The sequence below is a fragment of the Phocoena phocoena genome, chromosome 13 (assembly GCF_963924675.1).
Source record: "Phocoena phocoena chromosome 13, mPhoPho1.1, whole genome shotgun sequence".
In the NCBI taxonomy this organism is placed as follows: domain Eukaryota; kingdom Metazoa; phylum Chordata; class Mammalia; order Artiodactyla; family Phocoenidae; genus Phocoena; species Phocoena phocoena.
The window spans coordinates 76,346,921-76,369,052 of NC_089231.1; the positions used below are offsets into that span (position 1 = coordinate 76,346,921).

General features: G+C 48.3%; 1 protein-coding gene across 1 annotated transcript in view; it reads right to left on the reverse strand.

Annotated features, from left to right (window-relative positions):
• Positions 1 to 546: 546 nt before the first annotated feature.
• The window catches only part of TBX5 (T-box transcription factor 5), a 43,498-nt gene continuing 21,912 nt past the window's right edge, over positions 547 to 22,132 (reverse strand). Inside the window, exons 7-8 of the mRNA XM_065889875.1 lie at positions 10,878 to 11,104; positions 547 to 1,124 (exon numbers count right to left, since the gene is read on the reverse strand). Of these exons, the coding sequence (XP_065745947.1) occupies positions 547 to 1,124; positions 10,878 to 11,104 (805 nt within the window). The remainder of the gene's footprint in view (positions 1,125 to 10,877; positions 11,105 to 22,132) is intronic.

A 22,132-nucleotide genomic window follows, 5' to 3' on the forward strand; every position in this document is an offset into this window, starting at 1 on the left:
GTGGAGGAGTATTCGAGGGCAACCGCACAAATACGTATTTTGAAACATACTTGCCTCAGACCTCCCCCAAAATAAGGGACTGGGTCCCGTTAAGAAAATGGAAAGAAAAAAAATATATTATTATTTATTATATAACAACGTCAACATTAACACCAAGACAGGGAAGGACTCTAACTACGCATGAGGATCAAACACTCCAGGAGGCAGGACTTTCTGGAGACCGAAAGAAAAGAAATCAAGGAGGGCATCTGGAGGTGGTGTGAATGTGGCCGGTTGATGAGTGTGGTGGGGGGAGGGGCGGGGGAGGCAGAGACTCATCTCCTCTTGGCGGTTTTTTAAGTTTTGAGACAAAACAAAGTCACATTTTTTGAATTGTGGTTTCAATTCGACTGATTACATCAGTGTTGGGGCAGGGTGGGGGGTTCTCAAGTGCAGACGTGAACATGGGGTGAAATGAGACGTCTCGTCCTTGGGGTTCTCCCTGCGACTCTCCCTCTCCCTCTCTCCCCTCCCTCCGGAAATGGCAGTGAAGGAGTAGCCCTCGCCTTAGCTGCTGTCATTCCACTCTGGAACCATGCCGACTCCATGCACGGCCGAGTGGTACTGATGCGGGGACAGGGTCCTTGGCACGCCGTGAGAGTACAGGAACTCCGACGCTTGAAGGCTGCCGGGGGACTGGAGGCCAGTCTGAGGCCCACACTGCCTGACCACAGGCTGGTGGGCCATGGAGGTCTGGTGCTGGAACATTCCCTCTCCAAGCTGCGGGGAGCCGTGGTTCGCCACGCCAGCCAGCCGGGGGACCAGGGGCCCCGAGGTGAAGTGAGCAGAGAAGTGCTGGTAGGGTAGCCTGTCCATGGGCTGCACGGTGGTGACCGTACAGCTGCTGTACGAGGACATGCTGGGCCAGGCGTTGCAGCTAATGTCCTCCAGGCTGGGCACGGGCTCGCTGGGCGGCACGGAGCTGGCATACATGCAGGCCTGCCGCTGGGCTGACTCTGTCCTATAGGAGGCACCCAGGCCCTGCTGCTGGGGGTAGCCGGAGCGGTAGAACGGGTCCTCTTCACTGGGCGATGTCTCCATGTAGGGCTTCTTATAGGGATGGTCTGTGGTGGAACATTCTTCATCTGCTGAGATAGGAGGACAGACACCCGTGAGGCCACGATCAGCTACCCCATAGCTCAAGGCAGAGACAGCCATCTGGCCCAAGGACGGAAGAATTAAGTCCGGAAGATGGTTAGCTCCAACCTCCATTCTGATAAAAAGAGGGTGGACTGTCACAGCTAAGACTTTGGGCTACGGAGTTCTAAGCAAACAGTTTGACCTTTCCAAGCTCAGTTTCCTTTTTTTTTTTTTTAAAAAATAATTTTCAGTATATTCCCTCAATAGAACATTAATGCAATCATTAGAAAAGATGCTTTGTATAGTTTCTAGTAAACTGGGGAAATTGAGCTCAGTTTCTTCATCTGTAAAATGGAAAGGGTCATGACAGCACCTTCTAGAAAGGGAAGTGTTGACAATGAAATGGGAACATATAGATTAAGTACTTAGTCCAGAGCTTGGTACAAGGGAACACTCAATAAATAACAATTATTATTATTATCTTCCATCCTCTCCAGCATGTGAACTTCACGAAGGCAAGACATGGTCTGGATTACCCATCACTGTATTCCCAGAACCTGGGACGTACCTAGCGACAAAAATAATAACAACAGCATCAACAGTAACAGTAACAACACATACAGCATTTACTCTGCCTGGCACTGTTCTGAGTACTCTCCACGAGGTCACCCGTTTAATCTTCTCAACAACCCCACGAGGTGGGTTCTCTCAGTCTCCTCATTTTACAGATGAAAGGAGACACACAGAGGTCAGGAAACGCGTGCCCAAGGTCTTATATGGCTGATAAACGGTGGAGCTAAGATTAGAATCCTAGGAATCTCGTGACAAAATTCCTGTTCTTCCATGCCATGCTAGACAGAAAGACACGCAGCAAATACTCGTGCAATGGATGGAACAGTGGATGGACAAGTGGATAAATGGATGGGAGCCCGAATGGATCCCCAAATCCTTTCCTGATGCCTTATGTGAACAAGGACCCAGTTATGATCTGTTGAGTTGGTACCAATGCATGTGTCGCTGTTTCATCGCTGAACAAGTCACTTCCCTTCTGTAAGCGCTGATTAATCCCTAGTGGAGAGCAGTAGAGAGAGTTCTGTCTCTGAAAGAGGGTCTTCCTTAACCACTTTGGGGTCACCGACCCCTCTGGGGACTAACAGAAGAGCTGGGCTCTTTTCTCTCCTAGAAAAATAAACTGAAACACGAAGTTTTGAGAACTGTATGTATAGACCAAAGTGATGCACACAACTTCAGGGGGCTCAAGGACTCCCTAAAATGCAGACCTTAGGTTAAGAAACTTAGACATGCGTGAGTCTGCATCGGGCTCTTTTACTTAATGTCAGTGTGACACTAGCAAGGCATCTGCCATCTCTGGGACTCATTTTTATCACCTTTGAATCAGAGTTAGCAATACTTACCTCACTGGGCAGCTAAGGAATGAAATCGAGCATGTAAATCTCCTGATACCCATCACCAAGGGCAGCTCTTGTTACCAGGGTAACACCACCTGTGTCATGGCAGACCTCGTCTGTAATAACACACCTCCAGGTGTTTCCTTCAAGGGAAGCAATACTTGGGAGTTTCTACCAAGATGTAAACCTCATACAGATTCATTCCTTGGCTGGAATTTTACTCCCCAAACTGGAAATTTTTCTTTCCTCACTTCCAACCTCTTTCTAATGAATAACGTTAAGAAATATGCCTGGTTGGGCTTCCCTGGTGGTGCAGTGGTTAAGAATCCACCTGCCAATGCAGGGGACACGGGTTCGAGCCCTGGTCCGGGAAGATCCCACATGCCGCGGAGCAACTAAGCCCGTGCGCCACAACTACTGAGCCTGCGCTCTAGAGCCCGCGAGCCACAACTACTGAGCCCACATGCTGCAACTACTGAAGCCCGTGCACCTAGAGCCCGTGCTCTGCTACAAGAGAAGCCCACGCACCGCAACGAAGAGTGGCCCCCGCTCGCCACAACCAGAGAAAGCCTGCACGCAGCAACAGAGACCCAATGCAGCCAAAATAAATAAATACATAAATTTATAAAAAAAAAAAGAAAGAAATATGCCTGGTCTTCCCTGGTGGCGCAATGGTTAAGAATCCGCCTGCCAATGCACAGGACACGGGTTCGAGCCCTAGTCCGGGAAAATCCCACATGCCGCAGAGCAACTCAGCCCGTGCGCCACAACTACTGAGCCTGTGCTCTAGAGCCCGCGAGCCACAACTACTGAAGCCCACGTGCCTAGAGCCCGTGCTCCACAGCAAGAGAAGCCACCGCAATGAGAAACCCGTGCACCGCAACGAAGAGTAGCCCCCGCTCGCCGCAACTAGAGAAAGCCCGTGTGCAGCAACGAAGACCCAACACAGCCTAAAATAAATAAATTTATTTTAAAAAAAAGAAAAGAAAAGAAATATGCCTGAGTTTGGCAAGTATGAAGAAAAATGAAACACTGGGACACTCCCACAACTGTCACCACTGTGATGGTTCATGGCATGTGGGCAGGACGCAGGACTAAGTAAGGGAAGAAAGAAGAGCCATGATTTATTAAGCACCTACTAAGTGACCCGACTCTAATCTTCTAGAGTCATTCCTCAAGGCGGCTGCTCTCGTTCTCATCTCTTAGAGGCAAAAACTGAAGCTCAGAGAAGTGACTTGCTCAAGGCCACGAAGCTGGGAAGGAGCAGAGGCTGGAATCAAAGCTGGGTCTGCTTCACCTTGCCGACCACACCTTGCCTCCAAGCTCTCTCGATTTCTACTACGCAACGCCACTCACTCAAGTTATCCAACAGATACTCACTGAGCCTCTACCAAGTGCCAGGTACTGGTCAACTGGTAGCTGTGGTCCTGCTCCACACACATCCTTGGCCCCTCTCCATCCTCCCCTGAACAAGGGCAGGACCTGTAAGGGCAGGAGGCTGACACTGTGAAGAGCAGGTGCTCCTTGGATGTAAAGCTCCAAGTCAGTCATTCTCCCCACAGGAAGTCCTACGGCTTCCCACTGGACTATAAACCAACAGGTGTGGGTTCCACCAAACCCCTCCACTCGCATCATTCTCCGAATGATACCCCCAGGTAAGTCAAAAATCTCCCCAAATAACACGTATCTACACAAAGGTTGTACCCACCTAACAGCAAGCAAACTTATTTTTTCTTTTTTGTTTTTGTTTTTGTTTTTTTGTGGTACGTGGGCCTCTCACTGTTGTGGCCTCTCCCGTTGCAGAGCACAGGCTCCGGACGCGCAGGCTCAGCGGCCATGGCTCACGGGCCCAGCCGCGCCGCGGCATGTGGGATCTTCCCAGACCGGGGCACGAACCCGTGTCCCCTGCATCGGCAGGCGGACTCTCAACCACTGCGCCACCAGGGAAGCCCAAGCAAACTTATTTTTAACTAGACTCTTTCTGTGACATATCTGGGACCCGTAGGATGCCCAAACATCGGTCTAAAAAAAAAAGTGAAAAATGCAGTCATCACTCTTCCAGGTGTTCTAGCTACATGATGCCAACCATCCAGATGTTTGAAGACATTCAGATGAGCAAGTGTCCACATTTTTTCACTTTTCAACCGGGCGTTTTGAGGGCGTCTTAAAGACACTGCTTCTCTTGACTTATTTCTTTTTTTGTCCTGGCCACCTCCTCCCTTGATCCCTTCCCTCTATTCTGCCTTCCACCCACCCCCCCAAGATCCATAAATCTGAATGTTTCCATTGTTGCTGGACTCATAACCTTTGGATTTTCCATTTAACCAGGGCGTTCCTCTCTTCAATAATAGAAAGTACAGCTGCAGGGTACCCTGGCAAGAGAAAAAAAAAAGAGGCAAACTAACCATTCCCGAGTTTCTGATCCCCTTCCAGACTGGTTACAAGTAAAGAAGGAAGAATAATATGAAAAAGGCCAGAGCACATTTTGGAAAATCGTAAAATTACACATTCCAATCCTTAATACCCCAAAGATCTGATGCAGAGTCCTAAGAAAAACCCAATGCTGGCTTATTGATGGAAACAGGACGTGAGCATTCTCCAGTGCCTCTTGGTTCTCAACTCACTGTAAAGAAATTCCAAAGCCAGGATCCAAATTTCACGTCGGTCGCGATAAATGCTTGGGATGTAATCTCTGTGTTTATTTTCGTGATGGTTTGGTTTCTATCTTTTTATTGGGAGCCTGATAACTGATCAACAGCAAAGACCTCTGTCCCAGACGAGTCCTGTTTCTCTTCCACGGTTGGGGAATGGGCTGTAGTCAAGGGTCAAGTCCTCAATCAGATGAGTCCACGGCTTGGTTTCAGAAAGTTGCGTAAGGGTGGTCAATTATACTGATATAATGTCCCGAGCCCAGAGGAGTCTCTTGGACGATAGTAAACCTCTTCGTGATTCTGACCACGGATCACCATGTAGCAGTGTGAAAAACCCTGGTGCCTTGCGTGTTTCTGGATGCTGTCGATTCTGGATAAGGTGACTTTAATGATTAATCCAGAACACAGATCTTAGGGCACAGTTATGTCTCTGACTCACTGGCTACGTGACCTCGGGCGAACCATTGGACCATCCCAGTCTCAGTTCTTGTTTGTACGTGGGGATAATTCCTACATTTCATGTAGGAATTGACATAAGAACAGCGCAGTCCAGTTTCTATCTTCCTCGTGCCTAAAGTAAGTATTCAAATCTTATCTGCCCAAGTAATGTGGGTCGACTCTGTTTTCCCCCTTGGAAGATTGGACAGATGGCTCTGTGAAGGTCATCCGATACTTGAAGGTGTTCGGGTGGATTCCAGAGCTAGAAAACTCACAGAGCTGCTTGCAAATCACTGATGCCATTGAGTAAATATTGTCACCATCCCCAAATGGGTCATTTCCCTTGCTGATGGAGTTCATTCAGATGAAAGACCGTGGTGGAGTCTTCACAGACAGAGACCCTGGAGGTAGAGCAGTGAGCAGACACTCCTCAGCTAAGTGACCTTCAGCAAGTCAGAAGCAGGACTCTAATTCAGGCCTTTGGACTCCTCAAACAGTGCTCCTTCGGCTAGACGGCCCCAACCTTTCAGCCTTCATGCAAGCCACTGTGTTCAGAGAGTATGACAAGGTGGTAACCTTGACACTTACGGATGGATGGATGGATCTGTGTGTGTGTTTGTCCCCACGCCGTTAGCTCTTAACTTTAAAGTGCAAAGAACTAGGATGGTATTGTGGGCAGATCCTAGATTGGGAATCAAAAGACCCCAGTTCAGATCTCAGCCGCTATCTGAAGCCATGAAATGTACTGACTTGCTTACTATCTGTCTCCCGCAGCGAGAATACAAGTTTCCTGGGATCAGGGACCTTTTCCATTGTGCTCTCCCCTTGTCTTCAGCACATAGCACAGTGCCCAGTACACAGTAAGTGTACCGTTAATATCTACTTGATGAACGCATCCCGGATCGGCCACTCACCAGCCACATAACCTTGGGAATCCAAGCTCTTAGTCCTCTATTTTCCCCCCTGCAAAATGGGGATGGGAGGGCATCTCCCATGGCTCAAAGACTGCAGTGAGGATCCAGTGAAGAAAAGGAGGTAGAATCGCTCTACAAACTACGGAGACCGAGAAGATGCAAAACCCTTTACTCTATCCAATTCCCTCTCCGTACCAGTGCAGAAAATGGCTTTGCTAAAACCTTTATTTGGGTTGCCTTTGGTTTCTAATTGTGGGGAGGGTAGTCAGGGTGGGAGGGGGAAAGAAAGACAGACAAGTGCTCTCCCAGGCCCTGGGGTCCTGGATTTGATTGAGTGGTATTGATAAAAGACCTTCCCAGCTTTTTTGGCTCCAACCATCGAGAGAGATAGTTTGGAGACAGCTGGGTCCAAACACAAGGGGCCCTCTGGCCGGCCTGGCCCTTTGACATTTCATTGGGGCTGCCTCCTGGGCTGGTTGGAAAGGAGACAGACAATGAGGGGAAGTCAGATAGTGGGGCAGTCAGGGGCCGGGGTCGGGGGAAGCCACCCATGGAGTTATCACTTAACGGGAGTCCCAAACTGGAAGGAAACCTCGGCTGATTCCTTATCACTTTACAATGGAGGCTGATGATGAATTGCTTTTTGTCGTCTCCGAGGCAGGCAGGCAGGACAGACCGAGCTTGGCTGGAATGTTCTCTGTCTCTGGGAGCTCCCTTTTGGGGGGTGGAGGGAGGTGAGAAGGGCAGAGGTTTCTGCAGAGGTGAAAAGAGCCTGGCACCCCGAGTGCACAGACCTCAGTATGTAGGAATTTGGGGCGGAGCGGCTCACTAGCTGGGTGACTCTGGGCAAGTTTCTCAATCTCTCTGAGCCCCAGTGTACGCATCCGTGAACGAGGGGCAATTCTTCACCTTGTTATCTTCAACCAGTCACGAGGTCCTGACTCTCCCGACATGGCCAGCTCTTCTCCGCACACCCCGGCCTGAGCGACCGTCATCTCACACCTCAGAGCCTGCAACAGCCTCTGAATGGGGCCCTGGCATCAGTTCTATCACAGCAAAGTGACCGCCTCAAAGCACAACCCGAATCCCGCCACTCAGGGGTTCAGACGCCTCCAATGGCCGCCCATCGGTGTTAGGCTAAAATCCGAACTCCCCAAAATGGCTCACAAGGGCCGGCGTCGTGCTAGCCCCTGCCTTCCTTGGCAACCTCCCCTCCCGTCACTTCCCCCTGCTCTGTGCTCCAGCCACCCTGGCCTCCCGTCCACTGCCCCAGTGGGAGCGGGCTCCCCATCTTCCGAGGGGCTGCACGCGTGCTCTTCTCAACGCCTGGACACCCACTCGGCACCCCAATCTCCTATCCAACTCCCACTCTCCACAGACCTCAGCTGAAATTCTCCCCTGATGCCCTACCCTAGTCCAATCGATACCCCACTTGGCTTTTCGTTAACACTTTCCGTATCTCCGTGAGAGCATTCGAGCATTCGATCGCCACTGTCATCAAACAAATCTATAATGAGTCATTGAATGTGTGAGCTGCCTGCAACCGTGTGAGTTTCCCAAGGGCAGGGCTAGCTCACGTTCAATAGAGGACTTACAGGTACCAGGCACTCTTTTAGGTGCTCTACCTGGATCATCTCATTTCATCGCCTAACGATCCTGCAGGGTAGGTGCTACTGTCGTTCCCATTCTGCAGAAAAGGTAGTTGAGAAAGCTGGAGCAACTGACCCATGGTCACACTGCTGCAAAGTGTCAGCCTCTGGAACGTACTGCAACGGACCAGCCACTGACTCTAGCTTCCCCAGGGGCCGCCTCAAGTTGATCCCAAGTTCACTCGAGGATCCCGCACAACACCCCCACGCATACCAAGTCCTCACATCACCCAAAGAGGGTCCATCAGGCTTGCATTCAAAGCGTCCACCCTGCATCCTCCAGGAGTGCATTTACAAGGATGCTGCTGTAAATACTGAACTCAAAACAGCGCCCTGATTCTTTGTAACTTCCTTCTCTTCTGCTGGTCTGGCATTAATTTAATCGAAAGAACTCTTTAATTCAAACCTGGTGAGCTCTTAATCAGCGTGTTTGACCCAGCCTCAAGAGCAGATCTCTGGTGGACGATGAAATTTGGAGACCGTAGCCCATAAGCAAAGGTAGTGGAGGCAGATAGGGCGGTGGTTCAGGGCCCAGGCAGAGTCTGCAGACCAGGCTTGGGTTCAGATGCTGCCTTCAAGAACCATTAGCTCACAATTTTCCCTCTGTGGGCCTCAGTTTCCCCGTTTGTGAAGTGGGTTAATAAGAGTACCTACTTAATAACTTTCTTGAAAAGGCTGTGGTCTGGAACCTAGGCAGGGCACCCTTAAATATAATATAAAACAGAATCTCTGTGCAGGGACCTGTGTTTCATGGGACATTCTTAACCCCTGCTTGTGCCTGAAGAGGCATGTTTGCAGGCATCTGGTCTCCAGCTCATCTGGCAGCGGTCGTGTTGGGAGTTGGGCCAGGGGGCCTGATGGGGTGATATTGTGCAGGACTTCCAGATCCAAGGAGCTTGGATGGGCTTCAGGTAAGTCTGGAAAGCTCAGTCTCACCCAAGTCAGCTCCCCAGCCCCAGGCTTGGAGCCGTGATAGCTCTTCCCTCTTTCAAAACGTGATTTTGGTAAATGTCAAATCACCAAACCGTGATCCTTTCCTCATGTCACCCCTGTTCCAGAGAAAACTGCAAAAGCATCCTTTTCCATTGGTTCTGGTTAGTGAGTTGTTGGGTTTTGTTTGTTTGTTTTTTTAAAGAAAACCCATGGGGACTGCCCTGGCGGTCCAATGGTTAAGACTCCGTGCTTCCACTGCAGGGGGTCCGGGTTCGATCCCTGGCCGGGGAAGTAAGGTCCCACATGCCATGAGCACAGCCCCAAAAAAGAGAGAAAAAAAAAAAAGGGTCCAGGCACCAGGCACTGGGCTTTGACAGGCGTCGTGTTGGCTGCTAGGGCTGTGAGGCCCAACAGGGCCACTCTAGAGATGGAGCCGTGGGCCTGCTGGAGCAAAACAGGGCCGGTTTATTAAGTCAACCCTGTGCTGAACAAGCATGATTTCATGTCATCTTCACACCGAGTCTATGAGACAGGTCCAATCACGGGCCCGAACCTATAGATGACTTTTAGTGATGTTTAGAGTAACTTTTAGTGATGTTTGCTAAGTAACTCGCACCTAATCATAAACACTTGAAAACGGCAAAGGTAGGATTCATCTTGCTTTTCTGACTCTGAAGACCACAGGCGTAAGCACGAGGCTACATGGCCCCCTCCCCTTATGTCTGTTATCCCAAACCTTCACCTAGATAAGCAGCCTTCTCTTCACTTCCTCCCAGGACTCACTTTCTGGAGGGATACCTGCCACTTATTCCTTCATAGCTGTCACCCAGCTTACCAAGTACCAACTGCTCTAGGGAACTTAGCATCACTTACAAAGGGAGAAAGTGACACACAGCAGGGCTAGGACGCCTGCCTGAGGTCACACAGGAAGCTGGTGGCAGAGCTGAGACTCAAATCTGTTTCTCTGGTCCCACTGCCCGCATCAACGCCTTCGATTCTGCCTCGAAAAACTGCCACCAGAAATTTCCTTCCTTAACCTCCACTCTGGACTCAGATAACTTAGGAAAAAAATCATCCATTTCTCATTTGGCAAAGGAAACGAGGTTGTGTCTCAGACCGCAGCCTAGTAGATTTAAAGAGGGGATGCACAGGAGAGAAAAATCTATTGTGATTTTGTTCTCTCCCTCCCCGCCTTTTTCGCTATTGATTTGATCTGGAAAGGAAAGAAGAGCTCAGAATCCACCTGGGAGAAACCCTGCACGTGAACTAAAGGGCACATCTAATTCCAAGGAGGTTCCCTGGAAGCACACTCCCTGACGACTAGTGGCAACATAAACTCAGCTTTATCCTTTTGGGGCAATACTTCCTCTTCAGCAGCTGAAAAGAATGAGGCCACTCTAAGTTCACAAAAAGGTATCTACGATGCATTCTAAAGTTTAAAAGAATGCAAATTGCAAAATAGATGCGGTATGATATCAACTGTTAAAACTAAAAGCAAAACTCTTTGTATTTGTGGGTGTGTGCAAGTGTAAATAAATAAATGGGTCTGAACATTTCAAATAAGTTTTCCCCAAGGAAGGGGGGGTACGCGTCAAAGGAATCTGTAGCTTTACTTGAATGGTTTGAATTTCTTACAATCTCTTTGTAGTTTTGCACTGCTTACATTTTAAAAATAAATACACGTAGTTATGTGTACTTATCTTTTCAAGGAAAAGAAGGAAGAAGTACAGAGAGTGGCCAGGACGGCAGGGCTGCCACACTCACCTTTCCTCTTGGTGCAGTGGTAAATTTGGCCGTGCTCCTGGGGCAGCGGGTACGGGTTGGGTGGGGGTAGGAGGTCCTGGGAAGGGCCAGACACACCATTCTCACACTGGTACTGGGACCCCAAGTTGGACGAGGCGGAGAGAGCTCGAGGCTCACTGCTGAAAGGACTGTGGTTGGAGGCCACTTTCTGTCTCACTGTGCTCCTGGGAACCACGGGATATTCTTTACTGAAAGACAGAAGATGCGAAGTAACACTGATCAGTGGCCTGACAGAGATCCTCCCGCTGGCTGAACCACAGGGTCAAAGACTCTTCCAGAAAACTCACAGAATAAGAAACAAAGGGATCTTTGATGAATGAATAGATCCAGTTATACTCAAGTGCATCCAATGCATCCTATCCTATACGTATATATTTAGTCACCACTTTTCATGTCTTATACATTAGGCGAGTAGATTTATGAATAGCTCTATACATATGCAGAAAGGTAAATGAGCACCCCCAGTTGAGACCCCTCTCAACAATAAACACACATGGCAGGTGAAATATTTCAACCTATTCTAGACGTCTTTGAATTCCCTAATTCAAAAGCTAAAGAGCTGAGAGCTCACTGAGACTTAACTTCTGGATCTCCATCTTTAAAATGGGGCTGTGGCCTTTGCCCAACATTAGTAAAGAATGGTAGGTGACCACCTGGGGTAGCCACGTAAGAACCTAGGTGACCCTAACTCGAATAGTTTGCTCCTCGTGCCTTAGACTTTCCTTTTGAGTGCCGTACTTGTCACCAATGACATAACACTTAACTTTTCCGCGCCTCGGTTTTCCTATCTGTAAAAAAGGGATAATGAAAAACCCCAGGTTCAAAGGGTTATTGAGAGAGGAAATTAGTTAATACACGTGAAAGGCTTAAAACAGTGTTTGGCACAACAGATGGTAGCCATCAGAAGGACTGTCACAGTTTTGGAGGCAGAGTAGAGGGAGAGAGAGGGGGAAGGAAAAGGAGAAGAAAAAGGAGGACAAGGGAGATAGAGAAAAGAGCATGGAGGCTAAGACCAGGCAGATCCAAATTCAGGTCCCACCTCCTCCACTCACAGGCTTCTGGGCCACCACCTTTCTGAGCCTCAGTTTGTGACGCCATAGGTACAGCCTCCTCCAAAGTGCTCAAAATCTGGTCCCTCACACTCATAGGATCCGTCCTCCACATTCCCTTCCCTTCAGCTTTCAGACCATTTTTTTCCACATACGAGTTTGAGAAATTCAACCGAAACCTCTCCTGGAAAGGAAGAAAGAGGTGCTGGGCATCACAAGAGTCCCAAAGGAAGCCAGGTGGGTGGGGGAGGGATCAGAGTGAGAGTTTGCAAAGGAGCTGAGAGGAGGGACAGCTCAAAGATAACAGGTAGAATTGAGAGAAACATCTGGGGTGTGTAAGAAGAGAACGGCCCGACCCATAATATTCCCATATGCACAAAGAGGAGGCGGCCGCCAACGTTTGGGATGGGGGAAGGAAATCTTGCTCAGGAGAGTAACTAGTACAGTGTGTAGGCTGATGGAAGGGTGATTTGCCCATCTTTTCTGGAAGGCAACATGATATCACCCCTTTTTTTTTTTTTTTTTTTGGCCACGCCACATGGCTTGTGGGATCTTAGTTCCCCGACCAGGGATTGAACCTGGGACCACGGTGGTGAAATCCCCAAGTCCTAACCACTGGACCACCAGGGAATTCCCAAGAGCATCCATTTTTAAAAATATACAGGGACTTCCCTGGTGGTCCAGTGGTTAAAACTCCACACTCCCAATGCAGGGGGCACGGGTTCCATCCCTGGTCAAGAAACTAAGATCCCGTTTGCCATAAGGCATGGCCAAAACAATAATAATAATATACAATAACATGGAGCAAGCAATCCCATTACGAAGGATTTTCCCAAGAAGCCATCAGGTCAGTACCCAAAGATGTAAGTATGAGGATTTTCTCTGCAGCACTGTCTGTAACAAGGGAAAAAACCAGAAATAACCTAAATGTCCTCATTAATGGTAGCGTCAGCTTTGATAGAGCTAAACGATGGAATATTATGCAGCCTTGAAAAGGATGAGAAGGCTGGATATGCACAAATTCAGAAATCTGTGTGAGCTGAATTAAGTTAAAGAAGGGGGAAACAACACGGTCTAGATTATGAAATGAATCCCAGAGGTTCCCTCCAGAAGTTGGGGTTACGGGAGACTTTTTATTTTTTTATTTATTTTATTTATTTATTTTTTTTTTTTGCAGTACGCGGGCCTCTCACTGTTGTGGCCTCTCCTGTTGCGGAGCACAGGATCTGGACCCGCAGGCTCAGTGGCCATGGCTCACGGTCCCAGCTGCTCCGCGGCATGTGGGATCTTCCCGGACCGGGGCACGAACCCGTGTCCCCTGCATCGGCAGGCGGACTCTCAACCACTACGCCACCAGGGAAGCCCTGGGAGACTTTCTAGATCAACTTATTACTTTCTGTACATCTGCACGGCTTGGCTCTTTTTACAGTGAGTGCTTACGAAGTTTAGATGAATACTTCCATGTTGAAAACAATAATTACTATTACCAATTATTAACAGAATTAATATGTGAATTATTATTATAGTGTAGCAGGAGGACTAGTTTAGGAGGAATACACAAATAAAGGAAGCGCATACAGTCGTCCGGAGCGACGTGTGACCCTCCAGGCTCTCCATCCATCCTCCCCCCAGCCCCACCCACCGCACCACCGCGCCTGGCAAAACGCAATGGAAACAGAGCTGAAATTCCCAGGGGAGGACCTGCTTGGCTGGAAAGCAAAATGAAAATGAAGTTGAAGATACTCAAAGCTTCCCCCGCATTTCCCTCAAGACAGGTCCCTAGAAGTGAGAGGGACAGAACAGGATTTGAATCCGATCTCCGGTCATCTGCGGATCCAGCAAAGCTGCTAGCAATACCCCTCAGGAAATGTCCCTTCTTCACGCAACCCACAGAAATGAGTTCTCCAATCCACTAAGTCTGTAGCACAGAGCTCAGCTAAAGGTCATAGAGTTGGCAGGTGACCTAGCTAAGCCTCAGTTTCCTCATCTGCAAAATGGGAGAAATACGGAGATACTTTGGAGAAACCACAGCAGTCAGCCCTGAGTCCTCCGGACACCTTCCCTTCCCTGATAACCCACTGGACTGTGGTTTTTACTTGGGTATCTAAGAATCAGGGTATAGTGGGAAGAATAAAGGTGTTCAATTCAGGAAAATATATGTTCTATACCAGACGTACCATCTAACAGCTATGTGATCTTGGACAAGACACAATATCTCTGAGCGTGCGTCAGTTACCTCCCAAGATTGTTGAAATTACCCAACGATACACTCTAGAAAATGTCTGGCACATAGTAGAAACTATCGTGACTGCCGTTACAAAATGACTCGTGCTTTCAGCCCATAAAATTTCTCGGGAGGGAGCAGTGCCATAAGCCTGTCTGTCTCCTTAACTTGGAGATCTTAACTTTGGGGAAACACTTAGGGGTGTAAACTTAGATTTTCAAAATGATGTCTTTGTTTTCACTAATCTTGAATTGGAATTTAGTATTTCTTTCTGTTTGGGTGTCAGCAACACGCCACGGTTCAGTTAGCAGCCCTAGCGACTGTCATCAACAGAAACAAAATAGCTTCACATCCCGTTGCAGCGGTACGTGTCTCCAGACACCATTTATGCTCGTGATGACTACAAAAATACAGTCGTTTTTGACCTGCACCAGATCCTGTTACTTAAGACGTTCATAAAGTGCGCATATTACTATATCACCATTTAGAAAAGATTCTGACAACTATATTTTAATATAACCGGCTTCCTTGGCAATCAATGCATGTTATTTTACACATTTAATCAGATTATTCTAAGAAGTGATCCCTAAGCTTCACCAGACTGCCAGAGAGGCCCATGGCCTGAAACAGAGTAAGAACGCCTCTCTAGAAGAAATATGTATCAGGAAATCTCGAACTTAGCTGTGATTTTTGCCATGAACCAACTATACTTTAACTGATTCCATTTTTAAAATGAATTCTTTATCTAAATATGTTTTGCCTCACTCTGAGTAGTAATATACATGAAATTAGGGGGTTTTGGTACTAGTTAGTTTCCCTAATGCAATTTAAAGTAAATACCTATTAAAATCAAAAGGTACACCTGGGGCTTCCCTGGTGGCGCAGTGGTTGAGAGTCCGCCTGCCGATGCAGGGGACACAGGTTCGTGCCCCGGTCCGGGAAGATCCCACATGCCGCGGAGCGGCTGGGCCCGTGAGCCATGGCCGCTGAGCCTGCGCGTCCGGAGCCTGTGCTCCGCAACGGGAGAGGCCACAACGGTGAGAGGCCGCGTACCGCCAAAAAAAAAAAAAAGGTACACCTGAAATCATCTTACGAAGAGCACTACACCTAGCACATTTTGAAGAATGCTGCATCCGCCCACTTCATCCTCTCCATGACCCTATGAAGTGGGTACTGCTTTAGTCCCCATTTTACAGATTAGAAAACTGAGGCCCAGGCAGATTAAATAACTTGCCCAGGATCACAGAGCTACAAAGAGACACCACCAGATTTCTAACCCAGCTGTCCCCGAATTACTTCTAGCCAATCTCCTACTGACTTCTTTCAATTTTAAAACATAATATGCTTTTGGGGGTGCGGGTGTTTGGGGCCCAAGACTCCTCTCTCACTTCTCCCATCCCTCAGGGGGACGACCATCTCCATCCTGGGCCCCCGCCTTTGTCATCTGAAAGTACGTCAGAGTAACCAGGCAGGGGACAACGGAGTATCTGCCAAGTTTCCATGAGGCTACAGACACCCTCATGACACCCAGGGGGTCTCCTAGCCCAGCTTTCCCGTGGCCTGTGTCATCTCAGAACTAAAGATGGAGCCATCCTGAGCAGCGTCACTGCTCAGACTCTCCTCCTGGGGCCAGGAGGCTGAAAGGAATGAAATCAGCTTTACAGTTCTCCCTTGGCTGCCGAAGCTACAAAATGGAAAGAAAAAAAAGAAGAAGAAGAAGAGGAGAAAGGAAAATTATAATAATAATAAAACATAAACGTTGTCAGATCTCACTGGTAATTCTATTTAGGTCTTGCTTAGTTCAAGTACTGGACTGTCAGAGATCCAACAGGAAGGGGGGAACCTCTTTTCGTTTGATATTCTTAATGGAGAGCGTTATTTTTTTAATTAAAGAAAATAAGTCTTAAAAAATGTTGGCTGAGGGAATTTACAAGAGAATGTATCAATGGACTCCGTGGAATTCTCCCTTCCAGCACTGCCAAATTGCAAAATTACTCCCTGGAAAGGCCAAATTCTGCTTTTGATTACTACCACTCACAGAAGTGGGAAAGGCCTATTATCCCAATAACCACTTGTCCCTCTCAGTTTGTTCCTCTCTGAAGACTTGAGATATCATTCCCACCACCAATCACGCACATCTTTCTTGATGCCTGAAAGGCAACATCCCCAAATCCATCTGACAGGTGTCAAGATTGAGGCATGGAAGAGTACAATGACTTCTCAATCAGGATGGAGCTACGGAGGCAAAGAGGAGAAAACGGTACCAACAAACAACATTGGCATCTTTTTTTTTTGACCACAATGCTTTCGGGATCTCAGTTCCCTGACCAGGAATCGAACCCATGCCCTTGGCATTGAAAGCGCCCACTGCTAACCACTGGACCGCCAGGGAATTCCCGGGATTGTTTTTCCCGGACCAATCAAAGGAACTCAGTGAGTAGCAACATAGCAAAAGCCTCTAAAGTCCCTATGATGAGAAGATAAACTATTTTCCTCCACAGTTTGAGAGCGTCATTGAAGAATCCAGGACACCAGAGAATTAAAGTGAAAGTTGAAAAGCCCTCGTGCGTCTGGGAAGAGGGCAGCAACTGGGGACTGTTTTTCCACCACCCTCATCCTCGTCTTCCTCTTTATCGTCCACGTTGTTCTCTCTGTGCGTCCTAACGTCCCAGCTACTGTACTGGCTGACTTACGTGCTTTCCCTCATTTGATCCTGGCAAGAATCCCATTTCATCACGATGATTAGCTTTACTTTAGAGATAGAGAAAATGAGGCTCAGAAAGGCTCAGCAACTTGCTCCGGATCACCCAGCTAAGAAGAGGTAAAGCCGAGCTACACTCCAGGTCAGGGCTGTTCCAAAGCGCTTGCCAGGGGAACTGCTGCCTTCCCATCACTGCTGGGATGACACAACCATTCTGTTACATAGCGCATCCTCCTCTGTGATGCCAGAGTTAGATATTGGCTACACCAGGCAACAGCAACCTTTACCGGTCAAACTGTCAATCAATCCTGCTTTACCAAGGGTCAAATCCCGCTGCTCTCCGCTGTCTCCTGCAGACACAGACGCGCTCTGCCCAGTCTGGACACCAACCAGGGTCCTGAGTCCCTCAGCTCACTCTGGGTGTCAGGGCTGCAGACCAGCTTCTCCCCAGCTCCGCCTCCCTCCCACATTCTGTTCCACGTGAGCGGATGCAATGAATGACACCATTGTCGCCGGGTCTGGGTTGTAAAACGTTACAAGGGAATATTGAAATCCAAGGCCAAACGGCGTCGCAGCCCGCTAACGAACGGCCCGAGAATGTTTTCCACTGCAGCCGACTGAATTGGCCTTTTCACGGGAGCAGGTGGCAGAGGTTCTGGGGTGCTGGGAGGTTTCTGTTGTTTTCCCCTGGCGATGCTTACTCAGTTTCTGGCAGCCTTTCTCAAACGACTAAAGCAGCGCACTGGGGCGAGGCTGGGGACTGTAAAATCTCTGTTCTCGAAGAGCAAATTCCTCCTCTCACTAGCACTTCAATCTGCTATTAAAATGAAAAGGGGGGCCCCAAAGTCCCATGAGAGCCTTCCCGGTTTATTAACTTTCTGATACGCTTGGGGAAGCAATTCTGATCTAACGTGTGTGGACACTCAAGGGACAGGAGGCAGCTCACCCCAAGTGGGTTTTTGCTCTGCAAATAACGAATCGCTCCCTCCTCGTCTACAAAGTGCTTCACGACCGCTTTATGACTCGGATCTCACCACACCACTGAGCTGGAGAAAAGCACGGTGGACGCTGCTCCAACTCGCGGGCGAGGCCACGGGGACACAAAGAAGTAAAGGGAATTTCCCACCATTGATTCAACCAGGGCTGTCTGATGTAAGCGACAGCAAGAGACTCAAAGACTGGGACTTCCCTGGCGGTCCAGTGGTTAAGACTCTGCGCTTCCACTGCAGGGGGCACTAAGATCCTGCATGCCACGTGCCGCGCCAAAAAAAAAAAGAGAGAGAGACTCAAAGACACTGCCCTCTCTAGCCATGAGCACCCACCATTTATGACAACTTTGGTTGGCAACCTCTTAAATCTCATATATATAAGTTCATACCAGGGTGGTCATTTCAAGTTGCAGCTCTGAAGTCAGGCTGTGTGGATGTACCTTCCTTTGGTACCCAGCCACCAACTTGGCCACTGTGGGGCTGGCTAAGTTCTTCCTTTCTCTGAGCCTCAGTCTCTTGTCTGTAAAATGGGAATATCAGATTCACCGCCTCTCAGGATGGTCAAATGATACAATGTTTGGAAAGGCTTAGCATATATTTGGGACACACTGCTCGATAAACACGAGCTTAGAAACCGCACAATTATGTTTTGAAGCAGAAGTTCTTACCTTGCAAGGGCTTCAACTGATCTATGAATCGCTCCCCCCCAACCCCTAATATCAGATGAGTAGAGCTTGTCAGTTTTTTCTAGGGAGAGGTCCATACTTGCATCGGTTACTCTGAAGGGGTCTGAGATTCACAAAAAGGTTTTGAGTAACACTACAGAAGCAGCTCCAGAATCAAGAGAAAAGTCCTGGACCAGTTATGTGGATGATTCAGGATATCTCCCTCTGCCTCAGTTTCTCCCTTTGCAGATGGGGATAGCAAGGCCCCCGTCACAGATGAGTTGTGAGTCCCAAGGTAAAAGCTGGATGTGAAGCTACAGTCATGAAAGATCAAAGCAAACTAAACCTGGGGCGGGCTCTTAGTAATAGCACATCAGATAGTATCCCCAGGTATCTAGTACTAAATTGAAGAGCTTAAGACTTTACCGATTTTAGTTTTAGTTTTGTTTTGTTTTGTTTTTAATGATTTTGGAGGGAGGATGAGAAGGTAGAGGGATGCCTTCTGAGGCTGGGCCTCGGTGCTTCTGGAAGCCAGAGTGCAGAGGGACCGGGACTAACCTGGCACAGGGACCTTTCTGAAACTGCTTCCTGTACTCAAGGGGTTGTGTTAAGGCCTCCTGTGTTCCGAAAGGAAGCACAGGGGCCCCTTGGTCATATGCAGAATGACCGTCAGTGAAATGGTGACCTTAAAGTCACCCCAAAGCAGCCACTTCTGCAAGAATACTAAATGTTCTGTGGACTAATATAAAAGTCTGTCTCTTGCTAACACATATATATGGAATCTAAGGAAAAAAAAAAAAGGTCATGAAGAACCTACGGGTAAGACGGGAATAAAGACACAGACCTACTAGAGCATGGACTTGAGGATATGGGGAAGGGGAAGGGGAAGCTGTGACAAAGTGAGAGAGTGGCATGGACATATATACGCTACCAAACGTAAAATAGATAGCTAGTGGGAAGCAGCCGCATAGCACAGGGAGATCAGCTCGGTGCTTTGTGACCACCTAGAGGGGTGGGATAGGGAGGGTGGGAGGGAGGGAGATGCAAGAGGGAAGAGCTATGGGAACATATGTATATGTATAACGGATTCACTTTGTTATAAAGTAGAAACTAACACACCATTGTAAAGCAATTACACTCCAATAAAGATGTTAAAAAAAAAAAAAAAGTCTGCCTCTCCCCCTTAAAAAAAGACCAACCAACCAAAAAACACCTATGGCGGAATGGGTCTCTAGGAAAACAAATTCCTAACGTGAGGACGTTAACCGCTATGATGGGACAGGTGAGAGACAGGGCTTAAGGTGGGGATGGGTAGAGATAGGGAAATCTCTCCAGAGAAGTGAGTTTCAAACCTGGTTGCACCCTGCAGTCACCTGGGGAATGTTGTTTTAAATACTGATGTCATTGCTCTGCGGTGCAGCCTGGACATTGGGAGTTTTAAAAAGCTACCCAGGGGCTTCCCTGGTGGCGCAGTGGTTGAGAGTCCGCCTGCCGATGCAGGGGACACGGGTTCGTGCCCCGGTCTGGGAGGATCCCACATGCCGCGGAGCGGCTGGGCCCGTGAGCCATGGCCGCTGAGCCTGCGCGTCCGGAGCCTGTCCTCCGCAACGGGGGGGGCCGCGACAGTGGGAGGCCCGCGTAACGCATAAAAAAAAAAAAAAAAAAAAAAAAAGCTACCCAGGAGGAAAAAGCCTTAAGCAAAAGGGTAAACACTGTACGATTCCTTTTATATAAAATTCTATCACAGACAAACCTAACCTACAGTTTAAAAAAATCAGAGTATTGACTGTTTCTGGTGGGAAAATGGAGGAGGAATTAACAGGGGAGGGGCCTGAGGGAACTTTCTGGGGTGAAGGAAGGTTCTATAGCATGATATGGGCTTGGGTTTCCCGGGTACGGGTATTTGTCAGGATGTGAATGGCGCACTTAGCTGTGCGTTTCACAGTATGTAAATTTTACCTGAAATAGACAATCACGAACAAAAACTGAATCCTAGTTAATGGTATGCACGCTGAAGCACACAAGGATGGAAGGTACTCATGTCTGCAACTGAGTCTGAAATGCATCCAGAAAACAAATGATATGGGTGGATGGATGGATGGATTGGTGAATGGACAGACTGGCGGAAGAATAAATGTATGTATGAATTGATAGATGGATAGATAAATGGATAGATCGGTAGGTGTATGGATGGATGGACAGATGGACAGATTGGTGGATGGAGGTGTGATAGAGCAAACATATAGCAAAATGTTAACTGCAGACCCTAATCAGTGGGCATATGGGTGGTCACCAGATAGTTCTTCCATGTTTTCTATACGTCTTACATGTTTCATAATGAAACACTGGGACACCCTCCAGGAACTCCTTATTAGGAGTAGAGAAAAGGATTCTTTTTTATAAAACAGCCCAGCACAAGAGCTCTATTTCCAGAAAGTAAGATCACACATTACCTGCATGTCTTTGCTCATTCTGTAGGGCCAAAACAAATTATCCAGGTGTGACCAGGGGACCCTTCCATCAGATAACTTGTTAAAGGGCAGTTTCGGACCCCTTCCCTAGAGCCACTGATTCAGAACCTCTGAGGTGAGACCCAGAAATCTGCTTTTTTCACGAGCCTCCCCATCCCCAGCTAATGCGATGTCTGCCAAAACTTTGAGAAACACTGCTTCAATGTGGTTTGCCCTTAGACACTATCCCTGAAGAGCAGGTTCGCTGGGGCAGGGGCTGGGGAGGACAGAGGTGGGTACAATGTTGCAGACGAATGGGAAACCTTAAACGACGGTGGACATGATGGACAACCAGGACTCAGGATGGGACCCCTTGGGACAAACCTCCATTCACAAGTTAGGCTGGCTTGGCCTCCCAAACATAACCCCCCTCTTGTTTTACATAACTTCACAATTTCCTGAGAGAAGCCACGTGCCTAGCCAAAAGTACAGCAAGAAGTGGGGATTTAACGCCATCTCCAGGACGCTGTCTTGGAAATCACGCCTCATTAATTGGACTTCCCCATCACCTTTAACCACAAGCATGAGAATACAAGAGCGCTGAGCCTTTCATTTGAAAAAGGCCATCTGAGGTTAGGGAGCTGAACATTCATTTGAAATCAGGAAGGAAGGGCTGGAAAAGGAGGGACGGCTCCAGTAGAAGGATTTTAACCTTTGAAGGGTCCCGGACCCCATGAATCCCTTGAAATTCTTTGACATTTTTTTCTATTTATATATTTTGAGTTTTTCAGCATTCCTTGCTAATCGGATTTTCCAATGGGATCTTAGATTCTGATTAAGAAGCCCCGCCCTAAAGGTAGAAGAGGAGGAGGTGACATGCAGTGCAGAGGTGGGGGACAGTGGTGGATTTCTCACGACGGTGGAGAGACGTCGACGGCCTGCGGCTGACAAAACCAACCTATCGGCTCTACCTGGGACATCCTGGGCTCTAAGCTTTTCTGTCCGCTCTCTGGTTGAGGGGCTCAAAATCCAGGCCAGCCAAACAGAGACTCCAAGTACCCCAGCTCTGGAGATGACTTCCTGCCAAGGTATCGGCAGTCCAGTGAAAACCCGAGGAAGTAGAGGCAACCGCAATTCT